The 26,953-nt window shown below is 47.8% G+C and overlaps 1 protein-coding gene across 2 annotated transcripts; it reads left to right on the forward strand.

Annotated features, from left to right (window-relative positions):
• Positions 1-4,473: 4,473 nt before the first annotated feature.
• On the forward strand, positions 4,474-22,374 carry UBL7 (ubiquitin like 7). Of its 2 annotated transcripts, none has more exons than XM_008157068.3 (11): positions 4,474-4,562; positions 5,885-6,097; positions 8,636-8,755; positions 14,474-14,556; positions 15,587-15,671; positions 16,205-16,262; positions 16,995-17,128; positions 17,386-17,435; positions 17,649-17,816; positions 18,353-18,475; positions 22,137-22,374. In XM_008157068.3, exons 2-11 carry the CDS (start codon positions 5,914-5,916, stop codon positions 22,272-22,274), a joined length of 1,143 nt encoding a protein of 380 aa, XP_008155290.2. In that variant the 5' UTR covers positions 4,474-4,562; positions 5,885-5,913; the 3' UTR covers positions 22,275-22,374. The 2 variants fall into 2 exon arrangements, with proteins under 2 accessions (XP_008155290.2, XP_054572682.1); XM_054716707.1 differs by lacking the exon at positions 4,474-4,562 and adding an exon at positions 4,613-4,689.
• Positions 22,375-26,953: the final 4,579 nt, after the last annotated feature.

Consider the following 26,953-nt stretch of genomic DNA (forward strand, 5'->3'; position numbering starts at 1 on the left):
TCCCCAGTGGGGGGCATGCAGGAGACAGCCAATCAATGATTCTCTCTTATCTTTGTTTGTATCTCTCTCTCCCTCTCTCTTCTTCTCTGAAATCAATAAAACTATATTTAAAAAAAAACACAGATCCAGAGACATTGAAGCATGCAACAGATTGACGTATTTCAGAGAGAAGTAGAGGAGGGGAAGAGATTAACCAATGAACTTATATGCATACTAGAGGCCCGGTGCACAAAATTCATGCATGGGTGGGAGGGAGGTCCCTCAGCCTGACTTGCATCCTCTCCAATCCGGGGGCCCACAGGAGGTATCCTACTGACAGCTTAGGCCCGCTCCCCGTGGTTCTCTGCTCTCTGCGGGGCTGCCTGCTCCCAGGTCGCTGCGGTGACAGCCAACAGGCCCTGCTGGGAGCTGCCTCTTCCCTGCTGTCAGTCTCCACGGAGGCGATGAGGTTAATTTGCATACTCACTTCTGATTGGCTGGTGGGCGTCACGACGTGATGGTCAATTTGCATATTTCTCTTTTATTAGTGTAGATATGCCTAGCTCATGGACAGATAATAGTGCAGGGAAGGCCTGTAGAGCGTTAGGGAGCAGGATGGAGGGAGTCTATGGGGGTCAAAGTATTACAAAAGGGTCATCTGTAATACTTTCAACAATAAAGATAAATTTTAAAAAACACACAAAATAAGCCAAAAATAAGATTTACCCTAAATGGAAATGGACCAAATTCACCAATAAAGTGGCACAGAGTTACAGATTGGATCAAAAAACAAAATCTAGCCCAGCCATTTTTGCTCAGCAGTTGAACTTTGACCCCTGCCAGGGGCGTGTAGAAGGAAGCTGATGTTTCTATCTCTCTGTCACTCTCTTCCTCTCTCTCTCAAATCAATAAAAACATATTAAAAAATAAAACAAACAAACCCAACGATATGCTGCCTTCAAGAGACACATCTAAGCTGCAAAGACAAAGGTATTTTTGAAATGAAAGGGTGGAAAATGATTCTCCAAGCAAATAACATCCACAGAAAAGCACATGTAGCATACTTATATCTGACAAAATAGATTTCAAGATAACAAGAGACAAAGATGGACATTTTATAATGCTAAAGGGGACACTACATCAAGAAAACAGAACACTTCTTAATATATGTGAACCCAACCAGGGAGCACTGAAATATATAAAGCAAGTACACACAGAACCTAAGGGAGAAACAGATCAACACACAATCATAGTTGGGTGCCGAGGTGTTTCTCAGCATCTAGAAGGGTTCAGGAATCTGGAGAAGGGCTGTGAGTAAATTAATTTGGAAGGCATTTTGGGGAGCCAGAGGAGACCTAGCTTCAGTAACCAAGTTCTCTGGACCCCTGGCTTTTTATTCACACAAATTTCCCTAAAGCAAAGCAGATATACATATCAATGGTAAAGTTTTGGTAAACACTAGAATTATCAGGTTGGGAGAACTGCCCTCAGCTGTTTGGCAGCAGGCAATCAGATGTATCTTCAGGTTTGGAGAAATGCTTTCAGCTATTCCAGCAGCAGGTAATATGATTCAGCCCTGCTGAAGCCTCAAGGTTCACCAACCTTTTGATGAACTTCTTGCATTTAAGACCTGCTGGAATTAGCCCCCAGCAGTTGGGGACCTTAATATTCCATTGACAGCTGTAGATACGTCATCCAAACAGAAAATCAATAAAGGAATATTGGCCTTAAATGACACACTAGACCAAATGGGCATAATTGACATTTATAGAGCCTTTCATTCCAGTACATCAGGTTATACATTCTTCTCCAGTGCACATGAAACATACTCAAGGATAGACTATACCAGTGATGGGCAACCTTTTGAGCTCGGTGTGTCAAACTTCAACAAAAAAACTGAGCATAACTCTGGGTAGTGTGTCACTTCGAGGAAAAAACATTATTTCGCACATGTTTCATCCTCAGGAGCAGCAAATGTTTCATCCTCAGCATGCGGCTGCCTCAGCGGCCGCGTGTCATCAGAAATGGCTACGCGGCCGAAACCGGTTTGGCTCAGTGGATAGAGTGTCGGCCTGCGGACTCAGGGGTCCCGGGTTCGATTCCGGTCAAGGGCATTTACCTTGGTTGCGGGCACATGCCCAGTGGGGAGTGTGCAGGAGGCAGCTGGTCGATGTTTCTCTCTCATCGATGTTTCTAGCTCTCTATCCCTCTCTCTTCCTCTCTGTTAAAAACCAATAAAATATATTAAAAAAAAAAAGAAATGGCTACGCATGTCAGTGCTGACACGCGTGTCATAGGTTCGCCATCACTGGACTATACATTAGATCACAAAACTAGCCTCAAAAAATTCAAGAAGCTTAAGCTTATACCAAGCATATTCTCTCACCAGGATGCCTAGAAATTATAAATCAACTGCAAAAAGGAAGTAAAGAAACTCACAAATATGTGGAGTTAAACAACATACTACTAAAAAATGACTGCATCAAAGAATAAAAGGTGAGATCAAAAGATATAGAGAAATAAATGAGAATGACAATATGACATATCAAAACTTCTGGGATGCAGCAAACGCAGTAATAAGAGGGAAGTTTATATCATTACAAGCCTATCTCAAGAAGCAAGAGAAATCACAAGTAAACAACCTAACATTACATCTTAAAGTACTAGAAAAAGAACAAAAGCAACCCAAAGTCAGCAGAAGAAAGGAAATAAAACTGCAAATGTGCATTCTTATAATTTGTTTTCCATTAGTTACTGATTGGCCTGAGGGTTTAATGAATAGTTGTCCACCACTGTCTCACAGATGGTTAATGTATCAGTCTCCAAATGTGGACTGGCTGAAGGACAGGGTCCGGACACTTTTCTTCTTACCTCTTCTCTGGTCATCCATCTTTGTTTGGTGTCCAGGTTTCTAATTTTCTCTAGAATCTGTCCTTTGATTCTTAGCTCAAGTCCTATTGGGTAAATTGGCTCTCAAAGAACCTATTTGGCATAGGGTTATCCCTTTATTCATTTAGTCATTTATCATTACAATGTTTCTGAACATTGTAATGATTCAGAATTTAGGTTTACCTCCTCTCCTGGAAGCAAAAAGCTCTAGCAAGACAGCCACATTTGGTAGACAGTTTCAGTCTGAATTATTCATTCAACATGTATTTATTGCTCACCTACTATGTGCTAGGCCAAGGTCAACTACTGAAGATAAAGTGGAGTACAAGATAGTCATTGTCCATTCCCCTATGGAGATTATAATGAAATCAATAAAAACAAGACATTAATGAGCACCTAGTATCTCAGATCCACTTCGAGGAAGACAAAATGAAGCAGGGTCCCTGCTTTCTTCTGCAGGTAGTTAAGGCACAACACCGAACAAAATTTAACACCCAAATTACGGGGCTCAGGTGCAAGTGCCTTAGTAGATAGGAGAGGAAGGCAGGCCAGGTAGTTAGGATTTCTGAAAGGGAAAATATATCTAAAGGTGAGTAGGATAGGGAAGGGGGTACTTTGAGGACAGCCACGAGGAACCTGGACTTGAGTCTGAAGATGGAGACAGACATTGCAAAAATCTCCACTAGCCTGCTCAGTGGCTGCCCTAGTCCCAGGCTCTACACTGGGATGTCCCAAAATTGTACTTTCACATGCGGGCACTGGGCCCCGGGCCGCGTGGGCCGGCTTCTGTTGACAAGAGAGCTGGTCCCATGAGAGCGGTGGGGTCGTAGCCGAAGAGAATCAGCCTTTAGCTGCTATGACCTACCTCATTATTTTCTTATGTTCACCTTTTTTCTTTACTTGATTAGAGTTCAATTAGAAGTAGCCCTCCTCTTCAGCATTTTATCTAATCCTATCTTCTGTGCAAACATAATCCAATTCTAACTGGGGAGCTAAAATGTAGTTCATCCGTGCGGGTTCTGTGGAAATTCCTCTCCCCAATGGTTCTGTGAATGACCATTGCATAAGCCCAGCACGGCCCGCTGGGCGGACCTGAAACCCGACTTGGCAGCTCCCTTTAGGAACCCACCTTCCCGGCCGGCCGGGATGGGTAGGTTTGCCGCGAGGAGTTGTGGCAAGGAACACAAGACTCTGACTTCTCCGAGGGCCCCGACTTCAATGCGAGGATCGCAAAGAACCGTTGTGGGTTCTGGAGAAGCCGCTAGGGAAAGGTCCTCCTGGGCCGAGGGCAGGGGCGGAGGGGTCGGGGTCCGCCGTCCGGGCTAGGGCCCCGAGCCCGCGTCCCCTTCGGCAGCGCTGTAACCGCCCGGCGCGACCGCCCGACTCCGCACGCTCCCCGGCCGCCCCGGGCCGCCGGCTGTGCTCGCCGCCCGGGAACAGCGACCGGGAAGAGGAAGCAGCGGCGAAACCACCCAGAAACCCTGGCGCGGAGGACTTCCCGTCACCCAGAAGCCACGCCCTCCCGGAACCGGACGTTTGCCACCAGCACCACTTGTGGGTCTAGTAATAAGGGGCGGGTATCAGAGGAAACTGCAACTCCCAGCATGCAGCGCGGAGCTTCCGGCTTCCGGCGAGAGAACCGGAGCGAGTGTTTACACCGGCGGCGGTGCGGCCGGGTTCTTTCCGCGGGACGGGTGAGGGCGCTGGGCCGCGGGCCGCGCGGGCCCGGCTTGTGTTGGCAAGTTAGCTGGTCCCATGGGGGCGGTGGGGTCGTGGCCAGAGAGTGTCTTCCCCGCTGCCAGCCGCTGTGACCTTGTGCCAGTGAATTTCGGGGTCTTGGTTGCCTGGTCTGTAATAGGTGGACGAGAATGCCTGCCTCGGGGAGCGATTGTGAGGGTTAAATGAGCTTCTAGGGTGTGTGAAAAACCCATCCCCTCCCCTGTCAGGGCTCTGGAGATGGGAGGTACCTTGAGGATGGCTTCGGGCCTGTTGAGCAGCCTGCCAACCGCACAACCTTTTCTTTCCTCGTCCCTACTGGAGCCTTTTGAAGCAATAGTGATTACAACAAGGGCTCTTCTTGCCCTACAAGGTTATTCCACCCTCAGAATTTCTGATACCTTTTTTAGTACCTGTATGTGCCAGGCACTGGGACAGTAATGGCAGAAAAAATCGAATCTTTGCTTTCAAGGGCCTCCAAGAATGAGTTGGGGTGGTGTGAGATTGGAAAGTAAATAGATATTTATAACTCTGCCCTGAAAGAATGTGGGGACAGCAGAGGAAAGGGAGCGAGGATAGAAGAGGTGGTATTTGTGTTGGTCTTGGTAGGAGTTTGCTGTTTTGCTAAGAGGACAAAGAGAATAGGAATTACAAGCAGAGTTAACAGATGAGTGGGAGTGTAAAGTGGGGAGTTTTGTTTGAATGGAGACTTAGTGGGAGTCGGACAAGGTTCTGTGGCAGGAAGGCGGGCAGAGGGAATAGATATGAATGTTTTTGTATTGTAAGCCAGGCTGTGGAGTTTAGACTTATTCATAAAGGTGATTTAGAGTCATTGGAGGATTTCTAAGCAGAGGAGTAACTTGATCAGATCTGTGTTTTTAAATGTGTTGGGTGGCAGCATGGATGTTTGCTAGCAAGAGGCAAGAGTCAGAGAACTTGTTATAAAGCTCTTGTAATAGTTCAAGCAAGAGATGTGATGAAAATCAAAAATGAGGAGTGCACATAAGGGAGAGGGTTGGATGATCTCATTTGAACCTCACAATATTCCTATTAGGTGGGCTGGTGTTTTTATTCTACTTTAAAGATGGAGAAACTGAGGACTAGAGAGCTGAAGTTCCTTGCTGTCCATCATAGAAGGAGTAAAGAGCGGGACCCCAGATTCTAGTTCTGGTTTGATGCTGCATCCTGTGCTTTTCCAGCAGTGTCACTGAATTATCTCTCATTCAGCCTTTAGGTGGGGTGTGGGTGGAGTAGGGTGGTGATCTGTCCTTTAACCACTAAGGGCTCCTTTTCTTTACAGGGAGAAAGAGAGAGCGTGAAAGAGAGAGGATGTCTCTCTCAGATTGGCACCTGGCGGTGAAACTGGCTGACCAACCACTTGCCCCAAAGTCTATTCTTCGGTTGCCAGAGACAGAGCTGGGAGAATACTCACTGGGGGGCTATAGTATTTCATTTCTGAAGCAGCTTATTGCTGGCAAGCTCCAGGAGTCCGTTCCAGACCCTGAGCTGATTGGTGAGTCTCAGTGAACTAGGGATGGGCTGCTGCTTTGATCTCTTTTTTGGGGAGGATACTTCTGGAATTACAAGGATAAATTAAGAATTTGGGATTTGTTGCCTCATGATGTTAATACTTCAGAGAAGTGAGTTTTGGGTGAAAAGAAGCACAAATCAAATAATAAAACTAGCCCTGGCCAGTTTTGCTCAGTGGTTAGAATGTTGGCCTGGGGACTAAAGGGTCACAGGTTTGATTCCTGGTCAAAGGCACGTGCCTCAGTTGCAGGTTCAACCCCCAGCCCTGGTTGGGGCAAGGTGGGAGGCAACCAATTGATTTGACTCTCTCATGTGGATGTTTCTCTCTTTCTCTCTCACCCTCCTGCTTCCCTTCTACTCTGTCTAAAAATCAATGGGAAAAGTACTCGGGTAAGGATTTAAAAATAAGTAAAACTATTGGTTGCCATTTTAGTTGTGTTATTATACTGAACTACTTTATCACAAAGTTTTTAACCATGATGTTGAATTCTTTCTCTGAAAGAGCAAGAATTTGGGGTGGGATAGGGAAGGAGAAGATGGTCAGGGAAAGCCCTTTAGCATATGACATTTTGAGTTTGGTCCTAAGGAATTATGAAAAAGATTTTTGTTTGGTTGGTTAGTTAGAGGGAAAGCAGTGAAAAAGGAAAGGAAGATGGCAAGGCCATTCTAGGTGGAGGAAGAAGGAATTAAATATAACAACTAAATATCCTCTCTAATAAAATGGTAATATGGAAATTAACCATCACTCCGCTACATAAGCCACGCCCACCAGCCAAGCCATGCCCACCAGCCAATCAGGGCGAGTATGCAAATTAACCCCAATCCAAGATGGCTACAGCCACAGAGAGCAAGGTTTCCCAGGTAACAGAGTAAGCCAAGCTTTCCATAGCCGTTGCCAGGCCTAAGCCTCCACTCAAGCTACAAAGTTTCAATTATAGAAGGTAAACAAATTCAAACAAATGGCGGCAGAATGGAGCTTGAGAGAGCAGGCCAGGGTTGCAGCGGCAACAGGGGAAGCAAAGCTTTCCGCACACCCTGGCCGGGCTCACCCGCTTAAGGCTACAAAGTTTCAATTGTAGAAGATGAATTAACTGCCACAGAAATGGCTGCCAACCCGGAGGGAGCAGCAGGCTTGGCTCCGCTCCAGGCTACAAAGTTTCAATTGTAGAAGGAAAATAAATTCCAGATACCAGGGCCTCCCCTTGGGTTGCCAGGGGGCGTGGCCGGCCTGCAAACCACCACAGGCCCCTCGCTCAGGCCGCCCCACGCCCCAAGGGAACCCCACCCTGATCCGGGACACCCTTCAGGGCAAACCAGCTGGCCCCCACCCCTGTACCAGGCCTCTATCCTATCTAATAAAAGAGTAATATACAGATTGACCATCACTGCAACACACAATATAGCTGCCCCCATGTGGTCAAAGATCCTGCCCCCATGTGGACACAAGATGGCCACCACAAGATGGCCAGCAGGAGAGGGCAGTTGGGAGGCACCTGGCCTGCAAGGGAGGGCAGTTGTGAGGGACCAGGCCTGCAAGGGAGGGCAGTTGAGAGGGACCAGGCTTGCAAGGGAGGGCAGTTGGAGGTGATCAACCCTGCAGGGGAGGGCAGTTAGGGGTGACCAGGCCGGCAGAGGAGGGAAGTTGGGGGCAAACAGGCTGGCAGGGGAGCAGTTAAGCATCAACCAGGCTGGCAGCGGAGTGGTTAGGGGCTGATCAGGCTGGCAGGCAGAAGCGGTTAGGGGCAATCAGGAAGGCAGGCAGGCAAGCAGTTGGGAGCCAGCAGTCCAGGATTGTGAGAGGGATGTCCGACTGCCCGTTTAGGCCTGATCCCACCAGGACAGGGCAGTCGGACATCCCTCCAGGAGTCTCAGATTGGAGAGGGTACAGGCTGGGCTGAGGGACAACCCCCCACCGTGCACGAATTTCGTGCACCGGGCTTCTAGTAAAAATTTATAATAGCTAAGGGATCCAATGGGCAAAAAGTGTGTTTTTAGTCATAAAAACACTGGATTCAGCCCAGCCAGTGTCGATCAGTGGTTGAGGGTTGATCCATGAACCAAGAGGTCACAGTTCGCTTCCCGGTCAGGGCACAGGCTTGGGTTGCAGCCAGGCTCAATCCCCAATAGGGGGCATGCAGGAGGCAGGCAATCCATGGTTCCTGCTCATTGATGTTTCTCTCTCTCTCCCTCTCCTTTCCTCTCTGAAATTAATAAAAAACATCTAAAAAGCAAAATACTGGGTTTATCCTTTTTTGTTGTTGCATTTTCCCATTTACTAGTATTTACGTTGAGCAGTCTCCACAATGTTAAGCCCTAGAGCTTTCTTGTACATAGATAGTGTATTTTATGAGTTTGTATTTGCTAACAATTGTTATTAAAATATATTTATTAAGACTACTTTGTAAGCATTTATCATTCTCCAGCTATCTGTCTAATCAAAATAAGGTTCTTAGGGGACAGAAGACACCTAAATTGTTTTGAGGGGCAAAGTATAAATGGACAGTTCTTCTTTTCTTTTTAGATCTAATCTACTGTGGCCGGAAGCTAAAAGATGACCAGACCCTTGACTTCTATGGCATTCAGCCCGGGTCCACAGTCCATGTTCTTCGCAAGTCTTGGCCAGAGCCTGATCAGAAACCAGGTGACTGGCCGTTGTCCCTTAGACAGGCAGAGCTTCAGTAGTATCAAGGGAAGGGTCTAGGTTTTTGAGGCAAAGGTCTGGGTGGATGGAACAAAGGAGTGATTTACTGAAATGGTAATAGAGGATATCTTTATTACCTATTGGGTTGGACGGCATTGATAAAACAAAATGCAGTTTTGATCTTGCGGCCAACACCACTAACAGATGGGAATTTTGTTTCTCTACTTTTTAAGTTCATTGTTTTTAATGGGGTGGGTAGTGTGTGCATATTTAAACTCCTTTAGGTTAATAGTTTATTTCCCGGTGAACTTTGTATCTTTTTGTTATTGTTCTTACTAGAAAAAAGCTGGTCAAGGTTTCAGGTTTGATCCCGGGTCAGGGGACATACAAGAATCAATTAAGGAATACATAAATAAGTGGGACAAATTGATGTTTCTCTCTCCCTCTCCGTCTCCCTCCCTCTCTCAAATCAATAAATAAAAAAGAGAAAAAGGAAAAAGCTGGGAAATCCTGGCATTCCTCTAATGCAGCAATTTTCAACCAATGTGCCACAAGAATTTTTAAAACATGCAATACCTGACTGACTTCTTTTCTCTTAGATTGTCAAATAAAAAAATGACAATAGCCAATACAATAGCCATCCCGTTGAATGGATCAGTTGCACAGGAGTGGGCAAAAGTGGGTTTACAGTTGTTCATGGGGAAAAAAATATAAAAATATATAACACAACTGCAAATCTACTTTTGTCCATCCCCATACCTTTTTTTTTTTTTTTTGTCGGATTAGCAAAAAATACATTTTTTGGTGTGCCGCAGAATTTTAGTTTGTGTGCCATCAGATGACACAGGTTGAAAATCGCTGCTCCATTGCCATAGTTCTCTTGTTGGCAAATTTACCAGCAAATTGCCTCAGGCAGTGACTTGTTTAGTCCGCTCATTTCCACCTGCTATAGTGGAATGTATTTTTCTGAAACTGGAAAATATTCTAACAGTATTAAAGTAGCTCTTAGAGAAAACATACAAAACCTCTAATGTATTTTGGATTTATTAATAAAAGGTGCTGCTTGGAATTTATAATTTAAATTTTGCATCTGTGTTTTAAAAGCCTCCCCAACAATAAAGCTAGGTTATATAAACTGTTAAACTGTCAGTTTGATCCTACCTAATAAAATAGTAATATGCAAATTGACCGCACCTTTGCTATGACCAAGCCACGCCCACCGGCCAAAGCCACGCCCACCAGCCAATCAGGGCGAGAATGCAAATTACCCAACAAAGATGGCGGTTATTTTGCATACGCTGAGGGAGGGAGGAGTGAAGACTGAAGACAACTTAGAAGGAAGAGGGAGGAAAAGCGGAAAGCAAGGTGGCTGCCAGAGGGAAAGCCCAGGCGGGGCGGAGCGGGGCGGAGTGGGGTGGAGCGGGGCGGAGCGGGGCGGAGCGGGGCAGGCGGCAGCGGCGCGCGGGTGCAGGCGTGGTGGCCTCGGCCGCAGTGGCCGCTTGCAGGAGTCTTCCTGCAAATGGGCTACTAGTATTTTTATAATGTTCATGATTGCTATGACTAGTTCTCAGCTGGAAATTGACCCTCTTTTCAATTCTAAACATAAAGGAGAAAGATCTTTTGCAAACTGATGGGAAGTGAGAAAGAGAAAGGTAGTCTTTGATATCCAGAGGTTGGCCTGATCCTCAGTTAGGCCTTGGAACATTAACCATTTCAGATCACCAATATCTACAAGGCCACTCAGGGACCATAGTGGATCAAGACAAGAACAAGAGCCCTCTCATTTACCTGGACATTGTCCAGATCACAAAATTACAAAATATCCCTGTATCCTGGCCATTATGAGTGATTACTGCTTCTTTCCAATTACACTTTTTGCCTTGCTCTAGTTTTCCTTCTAGGTAAGAATTATTAAGATACGCAATCATAAAATCACCCCACTTCCTGACAGCATCCACTTTAAAGCAAAACCCCACTTCCTTAATCTTCCCCCAGGGAATCTGAGAGCTTCTCCTCTGTAAGGAGCAGTAAGTTCAATTTGTGCAATTGCAAGTGAGCCCTCTGGTCTTTGGCTAGAAGGCACTGACAGAAGGAAAGGAACATTTGTTGCTTCTTCCAGCCAGATTGTGTCTCTTTGCTTTTTCATTTCCTAATTACAGTGGCCCTGCAGGATAGGTAACAAAATTAGCATTTTATAGATGAGCAAAAAGAGGATTAAAAGGGCATTTATTCAAGGTCACCTACTTAGAAAATGAATGCAAGAGCTGGGATGTTAATGCAGGTTTTCCTGGCTCAAGAGGCCGTGTTCTTTTTACCGGGCTGGCTGCCTCCCACTTCCAAAAAGTGAGATTAGCTCAGAGATGTCATAGAAACAAACCATGACTCTTAACTGTGGGAACCCCTTTCACGTCCCGAGTGATTCAGGGTTCTGTTTCTGGAGAAGGGCCGCACGCAAATTAAAAGAGACTAGAAGAAATTTAATTTGGCGATATGGGGGGCCAGGCGGGAGCCCACCTCTAGTGGGAGGACTGCCGCTAGGCTCTGGCCTTGCTATGCCTTTTATTGAGACTATGGGGTACACCCACTATCCTTAAGCAGGTTTGGGATACACCCGTAGCCCTTAGGCAGGTAATGAGCGGATTATCTTATCAGTAAGGATTTACATGGTTACAAGATGGGGAAGTTGCCTGTTACCATTGTCTCAGTTAGATAGGGAGTGGTTGGCTCTGGCCTTTCAGAGCTTCAAGGTTGACCAGCCTTTTTCATCTTTTCTATTAGTGAGACAATGGTCGGTTTCCAGCACTTAACCAATTATTGGTTTAAGATATTAAGTCCTTTTCCTCTCCCCTCTGCCTGGAGATTTATTGTGGAAACAAATGGACTTTTTATTAGTAAGTTAAAATAAACTTTTAGACCTGGAAAAGAAACTGTTTTGCCACAGCATTTTAGATATTGTATCCTTGAGTGCTTTTCCAAAAGGAAGCACATTTTGTTTCCCTGCCAGATTAGCACCTGTAGGAGAAGAATCTGTCAGACCTTCTTTTCCCACCTGGATCCCTGGAAGGTTACAAATCTCTTCAGGATCTCCGTTAGCCTCCTATTTGAGCAGGGATGTGTATCCCAAGCTCCAGTCACAGCAAAAGACTTTCTGTTTCTTCAGAGCACCTCATATTATTTCTCCATGCCTTCACACATGTTCTTGCTTAAACGTGGACTACCTTCTCTCCCTAACAAACATCAGCTCTACCTTAAATACCCTCTCAAATGGTCTCTCCTGGGAAACAACTCTGTGTCCTAGCTGTCCCTCTCAGTAATGGCTACCTGCCTCCTGTTCCTAGTGCTGGGGTCCGCATCTCTGCTGAGGTCCTCAGCATGGTATTTTGTAATAGTGTGGTTTTTGTTTGATCTAGTCTTTCTCCTGCTGTCCTAAGAGTCCTTGATGTCAAGGACTCTTATTTTTTATTTATTTTTTAAAATATATTTTAATGATTTTTTTACAGAGAGGAAGGGAGAGGGACAGAGAGCTAGAAACAATGATGAGAGAGAAACATCGACCAGCTGCCTCCTGCACACCCCCTACTGGGGATGTGCCCGCAACCAAGGCACATGCCCTTGACTGGAATCGAACCTGGGACCTTTCAGTCCGAAGGCCGACGCTCTATCCACTGAGCCAAACCGGTTTCAGCTAGGACTCTTATTTTTTACATTCTTGTGCCTTGCCCAAAACCAAGCATGGAGTAAATGCTTAGTATATGTTTATTGAATGAATAAATTAGGTAATTTACTTAAGATAAATATTTTCAGGAGAAATAATCCTCACAATTAGACCTATAGGTAAAGATGTGGTTCTACATGGTGATGCCCCTGGCGTTTGACAGTTTACAGTCTACACAATCAGTAGTAGCTATCGTAGGTGAGGGTAACCACACTTAAAAGTATGACCCAGAGTGAACTTTTTACACACGCCCCCTTTTTACCTACATTTCCACGCTTATGAAATGGGCTGATGTCCTAGGTAGTAAAGCAACCAACTAAAACTAAGACAACTGCTAAACTTTCCCTTATATATGATTCATAGTGTCCAGAAATAAGAAAAAGAACTTTGAGTCCCAGTGAAACATGTGAAATCAAGCGTGTGATGAAAGTTTGTTAAGAATCCTATAAGGGCCCTGACCGGTTTGGCTCAGTGGATAGAGCGTCGGCCTTTGGACTGGAGGGTCCCAGGTTCGATTCCAGTCAAGGGCATGTACCTTGGTTTCGAGCACATCCCCAGTAGGGGGTGTGCAAGAGGCAGCTGATTGATGTTTCTCTCTCATCGATGTTTCTAGCTCTCTATCCCTCTCCCTTCCTCTCTGTAAAAAATCAATAAAATATATTTAAAAAAAAAAAAAAGAATCCTAGAAGGCCGAAACCGGTTTGGCTCAGTGGATAGAGCGTAGGCCTGTGGACTGAAGGACATGTGCCTTGGTTGCGGGCACATCCCCTAGTAGGGGGTGTGCAGGAGGCAGCTGATCGATGTTCCTCTCTCATAGAAGTTTCTAACTCTCTATCCCTCTCTCTTCCTCTCTGTAAAAAATCAATAAAATAAAATTAAAAAAAGAATCCTAGAGGTACAGTGTATATTCTTGATCCCTCTTGTATTTTTTAAAAAATTCAAAATATTAAGGAAGCCTGAAAGAATATCAAAGAGAAAACAATATATATTTTTTTAACGTATTGTGTCAGTGTAGCTCAAGCATGTCAAACTCGCAGTCCGTGGGCCGCATGCGACCCACAATGAATATTTTTGCGGCCAAGCCAATATAACGGTATGTAAGAAATGTTTTAATAAAAATTTCGTGACTTAATTTTTACAATATCCTGTTACACAGAATTATTAATAACCAACTACAACGTTCGCTAATGACTGATGACTATAATCGTGTTGCATTCATTTCCCTCACACGCCTTACGTGCAGGCGCACCATTTCTCTCCACTAATTCTAGCAGCGAATATTTTAGCAGCCGATGGCCACGCCATTAGTCTTGCACTGACTTGTTTGGTGTGCGCAACAGGAAATATTTCGCTTTCTGAGAACAAGAAAAATAGGTTTATTTGTGTTACGCTTAATAATTTGTGCAGTTACTCCGTGTCTGGTAAGTTAATATTCAAGAAAAAATATTAATTTTTATTAAAATGTTCTATTATTATATGTTAACGATGACTCATTTATTTCAGCCCTTTGTATTCAGCATGTCTCTATCGAAATAAACCTACGTTTCTATGAAAATTGAAGGTTTTGTGTTTTTTTTGCGACCCACATAAACTCCAACCTTGTTTATTTGGCCCGTGTTAGCCTTTGAGTTTGACATGCTTGATGTAGCTCTATATTATTCAAATGGCTTGCAGCACTTAGTGTTTTAAAGCATTGTGTAAACTACTGAGTTGGTTATACCTGTGTAAGAAGTCTACAATTCCTGCAGTGGGGTGTTGATCAGAACAGTTTCTTCCATGTGATAAGATTCCCCTCTCCTGGAACTTGACCTAATTATCTCTGAAGATGCTTAAAAGGGCAGTTTTTACATCTGTGTCATAAATGGGTTTTCTTGAATGGGCATTCACATTCTTAGTGGGATGAGGAGGGAGGGAACCTGCAGACCAAGCTGTACCTGGACCCATGTTGTGTGTCTGCAGCACCGGCAGGGCCTGGGCTGTGGGGTAACTGTGTCTTTCCACAGAGCCTGTGGACAGAGTGGCTGCCCTGCGGGAGTTCCGGGTGCTGCACACTGCCTTGCACAGCAGCTCTTCCTACAGGGAGGCGGTGAGTTTGTGCTACAGCCCCCTGCCTGAGACTCTTGCCAGGCCTGCAAGAGAGAGTGTGAATGCTGGAGAGTGGTGTAGAGTGGGAGCTGGGAGCCCGTTGCCATGGCTACGAAGAGTTCCTTGAGGAGTTTTTGCCATGTCTGTGGGTCTCAGTAGAGTCCCCCCAACCCCCATCATCCCCCAAAGAGGCTGTAGCAGCTAGGTATTGTTGATTGCCATCTAATGAAAATGATGCAACCTCTCCTGATACTGGCCTCACAGAATGAATACGATTACAGCCAGAGAATCCGCATATGGTTTCTGCTGGGCCTCGTTCTTGGAAATAGTCTGAACTGCCTGCCCACTGCTCCTTACCTGGATTTCCTTACTGGGAAATACACTGATGTCTTTCTATAGGAGAGTTGATAAGCAAAAAAGTAATACAGCTGAAACTTCCCAATATATGAATATGAAATGCTAATTCTGCAGTGATTAAAAAGAACTTGGGCCCTAGCTGGTTTGGCTCAGTGGATAGAGCATCGGCCTGCGGACTGAAGGATCCTGGGTTTGATTCTGGTCAAGGGCATGCACTTTGATTGCAGGCCTGACCTGGGAGGCAACCAATCGATGTGTCTCTCTCACATCGATGTTTCTCTCTCTGTCTCTCCCCTTCCTTTCCACTCTCTAAAAATGAATGGAAAAATATCCTGGGTGAGGATTAACCAAAAAGAAAAAAAAATAACTTGGGACCAAAGGAAGCTTTGTTATTGGCTTGTAACGAGAGCTTTTAATTTTGGAAGCTTTAGAAGTATAGATGGGGGAAGGACTAGAGATGGAAGGTTTACTGTGATAGTGCCTTTTTAAAAAAATTGTTTCCCCTCCAGTAAGCCGAAATCTTTGAGAAGAGGCTCACCTGTTTCCTGGGACCGTTGTTTTGCTGTGGTGGTGCATGTGCCGCACTTAGAGGGAGGGGCACTTCAGCGGGGCCGGGAATTTGCTGAGTGGACCAAGCTGGCTGGCGTACTCAGTCCTCCCCATTTCCCCTGCAGGTCTTCAAGATGCTCAGCAACAAGGAATCTCTGGACCAGATCATCGTGGCCACCCCCGGCCTCAGCAGTGACCCCATTGCCCTTGGTAAGTACAGAACTGAACTTGGGGCAATAGGAGTTGTTGGAGAAACCGAAACCAGAAGGCGGCAATTGCCCTAAAGAGGCTCTGACCACCTTTTGAGGAATCGGTGGTCTTGCTGGGGGAGGGGAGAACCGAGATGTGATACATACCCCGAGCCTTCCCAGAGCTGTCAGCCCCTCAGAGGTCATGGCCTGACTAACGTCATGAATCAGACTGTAAGGATGAAGATGAGGCCGCAGTTAGCCCAAACCACAGTAATCGGGAGGCTTCCTGCACATACGCCTTGATGGCGAAGGAAGAACGCGGAGATACGGGGAGAAGCAGCGGCGTGTCCGCACACAGTGTGTGACTTAAGTGCCGGGAGGGCGGCGGGCGGGAGCAAGCTGGAGAGCACTCAGTCGTGCTGCTCGGTGTTTTGTTTCTCCCCCTTCTTACCTGGGTGCTTTGTGTCTCCGTGGAGCCAGTTGCTCTAAGGCTCTTCTCCCTCCTGGATCTGGCTAAGTTTCAGTCTCTGAGGTGAATCCTGTTCTCCTTAGGGGTTCTCCAGGACAAGGACCTTTTCTCTGTCTTTGCTGATCCCAACATGCTTGATACGTAAGTATATCCATCTTACTAAAGAGTTCCCTATTTCTCCTCACATGGTTGCGCCAGAGCCTGATTATTGCCCTGGATTCTGCTCGTGGAGCCCAGTCCCTGTCTACCCCACGTCTACCCTCTCAGTATGTCCCGAGTGAGAAAGAGCAGAAACGCTGTGTGGGAACAAGGAGACCAGGGCAGGAACACCTATTGTGGAGGTGCAGCAGGGTCTGAGGGAGGTGGCCTTGTGGGCTCGGCTCAGCTTAGCTCTCATCCAGTAGCTAGGAAAGATTCTTTAAAGGACAGGAAGCTGGGGAAGGAAGCAGGTGCATCAATCCTTATTGTTTTAGAGCTGGAAGGGCCGGCAGAGGTTATGTCTCTATTTTGCAAGTGAAGAAACAGCTCTCCCTCTCCTACTCCCCAAGAGAAGAGAAGGGAGCTGTCAAAGATGGCCCAGGGAAGTAGTGCCAGAGTCGAGACCAGAAACTGACCACTGAGCCTCTCCGGCTGTCCTGTCCTCTCACGCCCAAGCGAAGGTGAGGCATCTGCAGTAGATCCCAGGACTGAAGGCCTTGCCACTGTCGCTAGGGACAGAGCAGACGAGGACAAAGCGAACTGAAAGGAGGTGCTGAAGACGGAGGGATTTAAGGGCAGGCACAGGCGGCGATAGTTCTAGGGCCACCCAGACTTTTGTCATGGCGAGGGTGCCCTCCTTAGTCACCCTTGGGTTTCTTCCTGCTCCTGTTCCAGGTTGGTACCTGCTCACCCAGCCCTAGTCAATGCCATTGTCCTGGTTCTGCACTCGGTGGCAGGTAGCACGCCGCTACCGGGGGCGGACTCCTCTTCCCGGAGCACGCCCTCCAGCTCTTACCGGGACATGCCAGGTGAGTCCCAGGAGAGTGCTGTGCAGGCCCCCTCAGGAGCCGGCAGCAGCTCAGGAAAATGCTTTACTCAGCAGCTATGTATAGCACTGGCAGAGGGTGTTCCTTGGGGATTCTTGGTTTGAGTCCGGGAGTGCATCTGTCCCGTCATTTTCCAAGGAGAGAGATGAAAATATGGATTTGGAGAGTATCTGAGCTGAGATTCTGGAGCTACGCCCGTGCCTTTCTGTTCTTCCTGAAATCTGTTCTCCCTCCCCCAGGTGGTTTCCTGTTTGAGGGGCTCTCTGATGACGAGGACGACTTTCACCCAGTAAGTGGCCTGGCTGCCTGCCCTTTGGGGAACTTGGTGCCAGGGATGCTCTCCTCCCTGGGACCCGGAGCCCAAGCTGTGAGGTAGTCATAGGCCCTTTAGTGGCCAAGTCTATGTCATACTATTGCTTCTGAACTTGGCAGCAGGGGTTGAGAGGGTATCTGAGATTGTCACAGGGCCACTTGCCTGATTCTGTGTGCCTCTCTTCTCCAGAGAACCAGGTCCATGCCCTCTAGCAGCACACCCAGCTCCCGCCCAGCGTCCTTGGGGTACAGTGGAGCTGCCGGACCCCGGCCCATCACCCAGAGCGAGCTGGCCACTGCCCTGGCCCTGGCCAGCACTCCAGAGAGCAGCTCTCACACGCCGACTCCTGGCACCCAGGTATGGAGAGAGGGCCGGAAGATGGAGGCTGGGCCCCAGGAGAGAAGCTCCCCAGTGGCAGAATGGATTTGCCCTGCTGAACCTGGTGCTAGATCTGGTTTGCGCTGAACTCTGCCTGGACCCTCATTTCTCACTGTGAGACCTTTTTCTCACTTGCCTTTAGGGCTCAAATGTGGGGGTGTAGCATTCCTCCTCTTAGTAGTTCAGGAGACCCTTTCTCACATAAAGTGCGCTTCCCCATCCCTGACAGGGACCAGCCCTCATTGGCCTAAGCGTTCCTAGTGATAGTTACTACAGCTTCCAGCGCTAGGCCCTAGGCTGGGTTGGGGGCTCAGTTTCATTCCCTGGAGCGGAAAGAAGGGAGCCCTTCCTGCCCACCTAACGACCTTCAGGTACCTCCGTGTGCTTGTCTCATGCAGGCCCCTGTTGGGAGGCAATGGTTGGGCACCCCAGGAGCACTGTGAGGTGATGTGACAGCACTGGGTATGGTTCTGAGATGGTTCTGAGGGTGGCCTTGACCACTGGTTTGTTTCTAGGGCCATTCCTCAGGGACCTCACCAATGTCCTCTGGTGTCCAGTCAGGGACGCCCATCACCAATGATCTCTTCAGCCAAGCCCTACAGCATGCCCTGCAGGCCTCTGGGCAGCCCAACCTTCAGGTCAGTCTTCCCACTCCTGGTGTCCATGCAGCTTTCCTGGTTACTTTGGATACCAGGTTTTTTCCTGCTCCCTGGGGGCCTTCCCACTTGGCATGTCTCACTCCCGGTACAGCCCGGGCATGGTAGCAGAACGGGAGGATATACTCCAAGCAGGGGCCGTTGTCCCTGTCACTTCCACTCCTGTACCAGTGACCATGGCCTGACTCCACTGATCACCTGGCTCGGATACTTATGGTAGTTTTGGTCAGTTCGTCATTCCGTGAGCGTTGCCTGAGCACTGAGCATGTAAATACTGGCCTGGGCCTGGGTCCCGTTCGGAGGTAGAGATGAGCTGTCCTCATTCCTGCCACAGAGCGGCATCAGATAGTTAGGTACTGAGCTTGGGGAGCAACAGAGCAACAGGGTGAGAAGCCTGCCCCAGGCTTGAGGTGATAGCCTAGGTCAGACAAAACTTGTCTGAAGAAGGGGTGTTTAAGCTGATTGTCAAAAAACTAGTTAGAGTTTAGCCAGACAGGGAAGGAGGGGGTGTTTGGGGTGGAGGGATGGTGTCCAGGCATGTGTGGAACAGGGACATGTGACAAACTCAGAACTACAAGGCCCTAGGCAGTGTCCTCGTGGAGAAGATCCTGAGATATAGAGCTAGAGAAAAGGAGAGCAGGCGCCTGCCTGAGCGTGAGATCCAGAGTGCCCGGTAAGGTAACGGCTTGATCCAGGAATCACTCGGGAGCCGTGGGGGGTTTTAAGCAGAGTGACACCGTCTGCTGTGCTTCATGGCATGGTCACCTTAGCAACTAACTGGAAGATCGGGTTTTATTGCATGTTTTCGTGCACAGCTGTCTGCTTCACTGTTTTCTTTGCTGCTCACAGTAAGTGTCGGGATGAGCATCATTTCTGGAACGTGTCAGGGTCAATAAGCCAGGAAGTGGTAGAGACTAGGTTCAAGCCGTGTGGTTTTGTCTATCCCATGCGGCTCAGGTGGACGGTGAGGGGAATGGGAGCAGGACCCATGGACAGCTTGTCTTTTCCATTTATTATTATTTTAAAATATATTTTTATTGATTTCAGAGAGGAAGGGAGAGGGAGAGAGAGGGAGAAACATCAATGATAATAGAGAATCATTGATTGACTGCCTCCTGCAGGCCTCTTACTGGGGATTAAGCCCACAACTCGGGCATGTGCCCTGACCGGGAATCGAACGGTGACCTCTTGGTTCATAGGTCAACGTTCAACCACTGAGCCACAGAATTGAACTGTGACCTCCTGGTTCATAGGTCATCGCTCAGCCTCTGAGCCACGCTGGCTGGGCTCTTTTCCATGTCTTCATCTTCCCCAGCTGGAAGCCTGTTCACCTTGCTCTCCAGCTCAGGAGCTTTCAGGGTTCCATCAGGCCTGTAAACTGAGTCAGAATTGGTTTGTGTGGGTTTTTAAAGCCCTCCACATCTTCCGCCTTCCTGCCTGCATGGATTTACATTCCTTTCCCACTGCCTTTTCCTTCCCACAGTGTGAACACATCATTTTTCCTAAGTTGTGCACTTACCTCCTTCATGAGATAGAATAAAGCTTTGAGAGTACAGAAAAAAAATGTGGGTTAAATTTCTTTAAACTCTTACATTTGAGAAGGCTTTTCATAACTGAAAGTCAAAATCCAGGAGTTTATAAAAGTGAAAATTTATGCATAGCAATACAAACAAATAAACAAAAATAGGCAAAGTCTGGCCCTAACTGGTTTGGCTCAGTGGATAGAGCATTGGCCTGCGGACTGAAGGGTCCCAGGTTCGATTCCAGTCAAGGGCATGTACCTTGGTTGTGGGTACATCCCCAGTAGGGAGTGTGCAGGAGGCAGCTGATCGATGTTTCTAACTCTCTATTGCTCTCCCTTCTCTCTGTTAAAAAATAAATAAATAAAATATATTTTTAAAAACATAGGCAAAGTCTGATTGCTAACAACAAATTGGGGGGAAGTCTGTCATACAGTGGGGGGAGCCCTGATACATAGAGAGCCCAGTAAATTAGGACCAACAACTACATATTGACTCTTCGTGGAAGTGCAGTGCAGACGGCATCCTCAGGATATGCTTAAGGCTGAGCAAGGCTGCCACCCAGTCTACACAGAAAAAGGGGGCGAGGCCATGAACAGACTATTCATGGAAGCGCAGTACAGATGGCCCCTAAGCCATGCAATTCCTCGCAGTCTCACTTCTCAGAATTTATCTGGAGATGTATATACATGAAGAAGACATTTGTACAGAGTCAGCCACTGCCATTGTCCTTTCAATGGCAAAGGGTTGGAAATAGCCCACTTACAGTACATTTCAGGACATCCATGGATTGGAGTATTATATGGTTACTAGAGACCCGGTGCATGAGTTCGTGCATGGGTGGGATCCCTTGGGGTGGCCTGCGGGGATTGGGCCCCATCTCGCACCCCCAGCCTTGCAGCCCCGCAGCCCTGCCTGGCACCTGGCCTGACGCTGCCCTCTCACCTGCTCCACCATCCCACCTGCAGAGCGATCAATTGGGGGCCCGGTCCCCTGCTCGGCTCCCTCAGTGCCTGGGAGCCGGGTGGCGGCCCCACACCCCGCTGCTGCTGCTGCTGCTGCTGCTGCTGCTGGTCGCATTGGCGGGGTGATCGGGCTCCTGCTCGCACCCACCTTGGCCTGGTGCTGCCCACTCACCTGCTCGACCATCCTGCCATGGTCCCGCTCTCGTTGGGGCCCATCCGGGCCAGCAGCACCTCCACTATCACCCGCTGCCAGTGCCACGTGGCTGAAGCTTGCCATGTTCTGCGCCGCCCTCTGGTGGTCAGCACACGTCATAGCAAACAGTTGAACTCCAGGTTGAACAATTTGCATATTGGGCTTTTATAATACAGGATTAAAAAGTCTTTATGTCCGTGGCTGGGTGGCGTGGTTGGTTGGAGTGTTGTCCCGTGCGCCAAAGCGTTGCGTTCTATTCCCAGCCAGGGCACATGCCTGTTGTGGGTTTGTTCCCCGGTCAGGGTGCGTATTTGGTAGGCAACTGATCAAAGTTTCTCTCTCTCTCTACCCGCTCCCTTCCTTCCTTCTCTCTTCCTCTCTCCTTCCCTCTCCCCTTCCTTTCTCTAAAAAAAGGAAAGAAAAAAATTCTTAATTTTCTGGCATAAAGAGATGTCCAGGATACATTGAGAATGTTAAAAAGAGGGGTATAGATATAGAAGAGGCATATAAGAAAAGTATTAATACAGGAATATATATTTGTCTTCTCAAAATATAATTGGTTATCAGTTATGAGGATGGGAGTGGATGAGAGTAAGACTTTTCACTATTATGCTAGAAAACAATTTTAAAATTTATCCTCCTCCTCCTCATGCATGTGCGCGTTTATGTCTGTTTATACATATAGTAGGAGAAAGAAAGTAATCTTTTGAACTTCAAACACTGAGTAATTTATGCTTTTGATCCTTATGTTAAAATTTTCCTTTTTTTATTGGATAAACTTTTAATTTGTTCTCTGAACCCACAGCCTCTCTTGTAGTCTTATTAGAAACCCTATGTTCTGTGGAACTTCAAATCAGTGAGTTTGCAATAGGAACCCACCCTTTGCTCTCCCCTCAAAGGATAGACCTAAGTGAATCTCCGTAGGATCCCAACTAACAGTTTTCCCTCTTCCTGTCTTTCTGCAGAGCCAGTGGCAGCCCCAGCTGCAGCAGCTGCGCGACATGGGCATTCAGGATGATGAGCTGAGCCTGCGGGCCCTGCAGGCCACTGGGGGGGACATCCAAGCGGCTCTGGAGCTCATCTTTGCTGGAGGAGCCCCATGAACTCCTCCTTGACCCCCAACAAACTACTAAGGTGGCTGCCCATGGGAGGCCTTCCTGGAGGTGCCCCATCTCTCCTCTCCTCAATACACCTGATGGTTGACCTTTGCTTTGTCCAATGCTTGGCCTTTCTGGCTGATCCCTTGGCCTTTCTGGCTGATCCATGTTGGTGGAAACCGTGGGGCAAGCATGATGTGTGGGTCTTGGTGTTGCAATATCAGGGAGCAGAGGGTGGAGATTTTCAGTTCCATGTCATGGGATTCTGTGTGATGCCCACATTCTCTTTCGGGAGAAGTTTCTGGTGATAGTCCCCAAACCCTTTGGTACCCTGGGCTGTGCATCCTCAGGATGTGCCTCAGGCTGGAGCCAGGCTGCCGTCCAGTTTCCAGAGTGTCGGCTGTGTTCCTGCTGTGGCCAGAAGAGGTCTGTGTTTCTGAGATGACGACAGTCTAGGCAGAGGCCAGGTGCACTTTCAGAGAAGCAGGTAGGGGCAGCCTACCCTCCACAGCAATTCCTCTCCCAGAGGCTTCTAAAAAATTCTTGTCTCTCTACCATCCTAGTTTTACCAGGCACTCTTTTTTTTTTTTTAAAAAAAAAGGCTTTTTCTTTCTTTTTTTGTTTTTGTTTGTTAATCCTGACCAGGGGATATTTTTCCATTGATTTTTAGAAAGAGTGGAAGGGAGAGAGAGAGAGACAGAAACATCAATTTGAGAGAGACATCGATTGGTTGCCTTCGCACATCTCCAACTAGGTACATGCCCTTGACCGGAATTGAACCCGGGACCCATCAGTCCACAGGATGACACTCTCCACTGAGCCAAACCGGCTAGGGCTCACCGGGCATTCTCTGATGTCTGTTCTATAATGATGCCAGACTACAGGCTTCAGAACTGTGCCAGGAGGCAGGTCACTCTTCTCTGTCCTGAAGGCGTAAATACAAGAACACTTACGTAACAATACTGAACAACAATACAGCAGGCACAGGTCTTAGCTTTTATATCGCAGAGAGAGCACCAACCCCAGGCTGCTGTCCCATCTGCCCGAGCTCTCGTTCCCCTTGGCACTGCATTCCTTGCCGCACTGCAAATATGTCCCAGTTGAATGAGTGGGTTTCATGTGCTTTGACTACTTTTTCAGAAGAAAAATCCTTCCCTTCAGATTGTGTTTCAGTAGGAAATTGCTCAGAGGACTGCTCTTGCCTGGTGCCTTTGGCAGGTGTTTGTTCCATTCATAGAATCACAACCATGGTCCTTTATTTGGCTTCTGCTTGTCACCTGGGACGAAAGGTTTGCCACTTACAGACTGCCTACTGTGAGCTTTGTTCCCAGTCTTTACCCCTCAGCCCCTTCGGCTCCCTCTGCTTCACTAGCATGGCTTCCATCAAGGAGACTAGTGAAGTTCCCTTGCTCCTTGACCTCCAGGGTTGGTCCGCAGCACATTCTGTTCTTCTCTTTGGATGACTCCAGCGTGTCAGTGATATTCCTAAAGGGAGATACTCGGGAGGATGCACTATTCCAGAAATAGCCCAAATGGCACAGTGTTCTTTCCTTCCTCCAGAAACTGTGAAGTCTCCACATTTCCCTCAATCCTAGAATTAATGTTGAGAGGTGTTTGCATTGGCTGAGAAGACAGAATAAACCCACCAGGGGCAGACCCATTTGTGCCTCAGTGGGTTGCCTGGAGCCCAACTGCCTCTTGTGGTTGGGACAGAAACCAGGAAGACCTGTCTTTGATCCAGTGTCTCCGGCTGGTTTGTGGTAGAAACAGGCCAGCTCCATCTTCATGGCCTGCCTTGGTGAAACGGGGCTGACACAGCCCACTTGTCTCCATGGTATAGCTGACCTAGAGCGGTTTCCTTTCTGTGGCATCTCATCCCCTGCCCCCAAGGGACTGCCTTCAAAGACACCAGGGCTCCTTAAGTCCCTGCCCTGTTATGCTGTGGAACATTTGGGTAACCCTGCCCTGTCCCTGAAACTGACCCCTAAATATCAGTTACACTGTTTCCCAGAACTGAGCATCCCCCCTACTTCCTTTCCTCGTCTTTGCCAGCTCTTTCCCAGGGTCTTGGCAAGTTGGCATTGCTTCCTGTGGCCATGTTTTAAATTTGTTGAGTTTGATAAGTGCCCCTACTGAGCCTGCGCTTTCCATGGGCGAAGGACTTCTTCCTCACTATTGTCCCCTTCACCCTATCAATAAACATTCAGCCTCTATTTTGTGCCAAGTGAGAAAGATGGGATCTGTGCTCTACCGGAAACAGGTCAATGGTTAAACAGACAAACAGTTTATGCTAATATCTGGTGAGAACCAAGCCAGGCTGGTCCAGTGGGCATGGGACTCATGATAGGGGAGCTAACTTGGGTTAGGGTTAGGGGCTCTGTGTGTGAGGGATAGTTTCTTGGAGAAAGTGACATCTAAGCTGAGACCTGGAGGGTGAGGAGGAGTTGGGCAGGAAGGAGTACACGCTGTGTGGGCTGGTGGTGCAGAGTCTGATCAGGCTGAGAAGCTTGAGCTTAGTCTTGAGGGCAAAGAGCACCCTGTGGATGGCTTTAGGAAGGGCAGTGGGAGACCGGATGTGTGTATGAGATAATCTGACAGTTGTGTGGAGGCTGAATTTTTGGGAAATGAGGCTGGGATTGGGAGACCAACTAGGAGATTCCCTGCCTCCAGATGACACATGGTAGGTCCTAGGCTAGAGCTGTAGCAGGGGAGCTGGGAGGAGAGGAGGATGTGAGATGTGAAAAATTAGATGCAGGGAGGGGAAGGGAGAGAGAGGAGGCAGGCAGGATGTGAGTGTAGATGGTGGTGCAACAAGAACAAGTGGTTGGGGTTGGAATTTGGAATGCAAGTCCAGTTTTGGACAAGTTAAGCTTGAGATGCCATGGGACAGCCATGTGGGGATGTCTTGTAGACAGTTGGGTGTTTCTAGGATGTATATAGTGATCAGGAAGTTTTAAGTTGAAGACTGGGCCTGTGTCATGTGAGAAGAGGATTCAACTTTTTAGGCAAAGGGAGTAGGTACACCCACTTTATAGTAAATGGTGAATAATGGACATGGAACATGGAAGGGGCCGGGATCTGCTGCTTTTGAAAAGGTGAGAGCAGGAGTCATTTAAGCTGATGGAGTGGAAGGACTGGACCGAGAAGTCTTGGCCAGTGGTGTGAGATGCCACAGAGAAACCTAGTAACAAAAGGCCTAACCTTGGACTTGCTGACTTGAGCCATGGTGACCTTGGGGAGATGCCACAGTGGAACTGGAGTACAGTTGCAGGAGTTGAGGCCTGAATTGAGGGGGGGGGAGGGGCAGTGGAAGCTGAGAGGGCTGAGAACTCTAGTTGGTAGTTGGAGGGGAGAGGGGACTGAGTGAGCTTTTGCGGTTCAGCAGAGGTGAAATTGGAATTGATCACAAAAACTTTTCTAGGAAGCAAAGGGGTGGGGGGTAAGAGACCCCGAAATAGAATATGCAAATATCTAGAGATGGGTGAATTTCTGAACAGATCCCTTCTCCTGATATAACTCAAATTTGGGCTGGCACAGCTTGTTGGGCACATGGGCCCTGGTTCTGCTCCTCTTCTCAGCCCCATCTGGCCTGGGCCTCAGATCAAGCTTTCAGAGCCCTACCCTGAGGTGGCCACATTGCCTCTGCCACAGGCCTTGGCAGTAAATGTTTGGTGAGGATGAGTGTGTGGGGGTTATTTAGGCCTTCCTCTATCTGCTTACTCAGCCTGTCCAAGCCCTTCTGGCTCTGGGCTGGGGTTAGGTCACTTTGGCTGTGCCCCTCATTTCCCTGGACCGGTCTCTATTTGGCTCCTGTCGGCTCTGCAGTAACAGGATTCAGCTTCCTCCATACTTGAGACCCAGTCACTGCCCTACTCTACCTTGGCAAAAATGGCTAACAGCAATGCGGTACAATAGTGCTCATTTATCAAGTACCCTCTCTGTGCCAGCCATTGAGCTAAGCACTCACATATGCCATCTCAGTTGATCTTGAGAAGTAGATATTATTTCCATTTACAGATAAGTGCTTCCTGTTAATGGGACGTGACTGTGCTGGGAAACTGGCCTTTCCAGAGCTTGGGTGGGATTGTATCAGCGCAGTCCCATCAATGTACCCACCTGGGGCCTTGTGCCTGGCAGTGCTGGTAGCCACTTAAAGGGGTGAAGGGTGTGCTCACCACTCATCCATCCTGGAAGTGCAGCTTGAATTTTGGAGGGGAATCAGGCTTCTGAGTCAGACCCACTGAGGTTATGATCTCTTCCACAGATACCCTAACCTCTTGGAGCCTCAGTCGTGCCCTGTTTTACAATTTCCTCAATATATATGAGTGAATATTAACCATTTTTATATCAGTGATGCCAGGACACTCAGCTGGCCAGGTGAATAGATGACTAACAGAGTCAGGATCCTAACAACGAGGCAATCCTAACAAGAGGGACAAGAACAAGAACAGTCTAGGGTCCTGTGATGGGGACTAGAAAACCAATGGCTCTCATGGAGGATGGGGTCTCATTTATTCTCCTGGGCTCAGATTCAAACTCAATATTTTTCACCATGTTCCAGAAAGCTACTACTGGATGGGAATTGGCCCAAGGATGACCCTGGGCTAAGATCAACAGGATTTAACAGCCTGGTGTCTCATCTCAATAAGGCAATGCCTTTGTAATCAGAAGGGACGAGGTCAGTC

This window comes from Eptesicus fuscus, chromosome 5, assembly GCF_027574615.1.
Source record: "Eptesicus fuscus isolate TK198812 chromosome 5, DD_ASM_mEF_20220401, whole genome shotgun sequence".
NCBI lineage: Eukaryota > Metazoa > Chordata > Mammalia > Chiroptera > Vespertilionidae > Eptesicus > Eptesicus fuscus.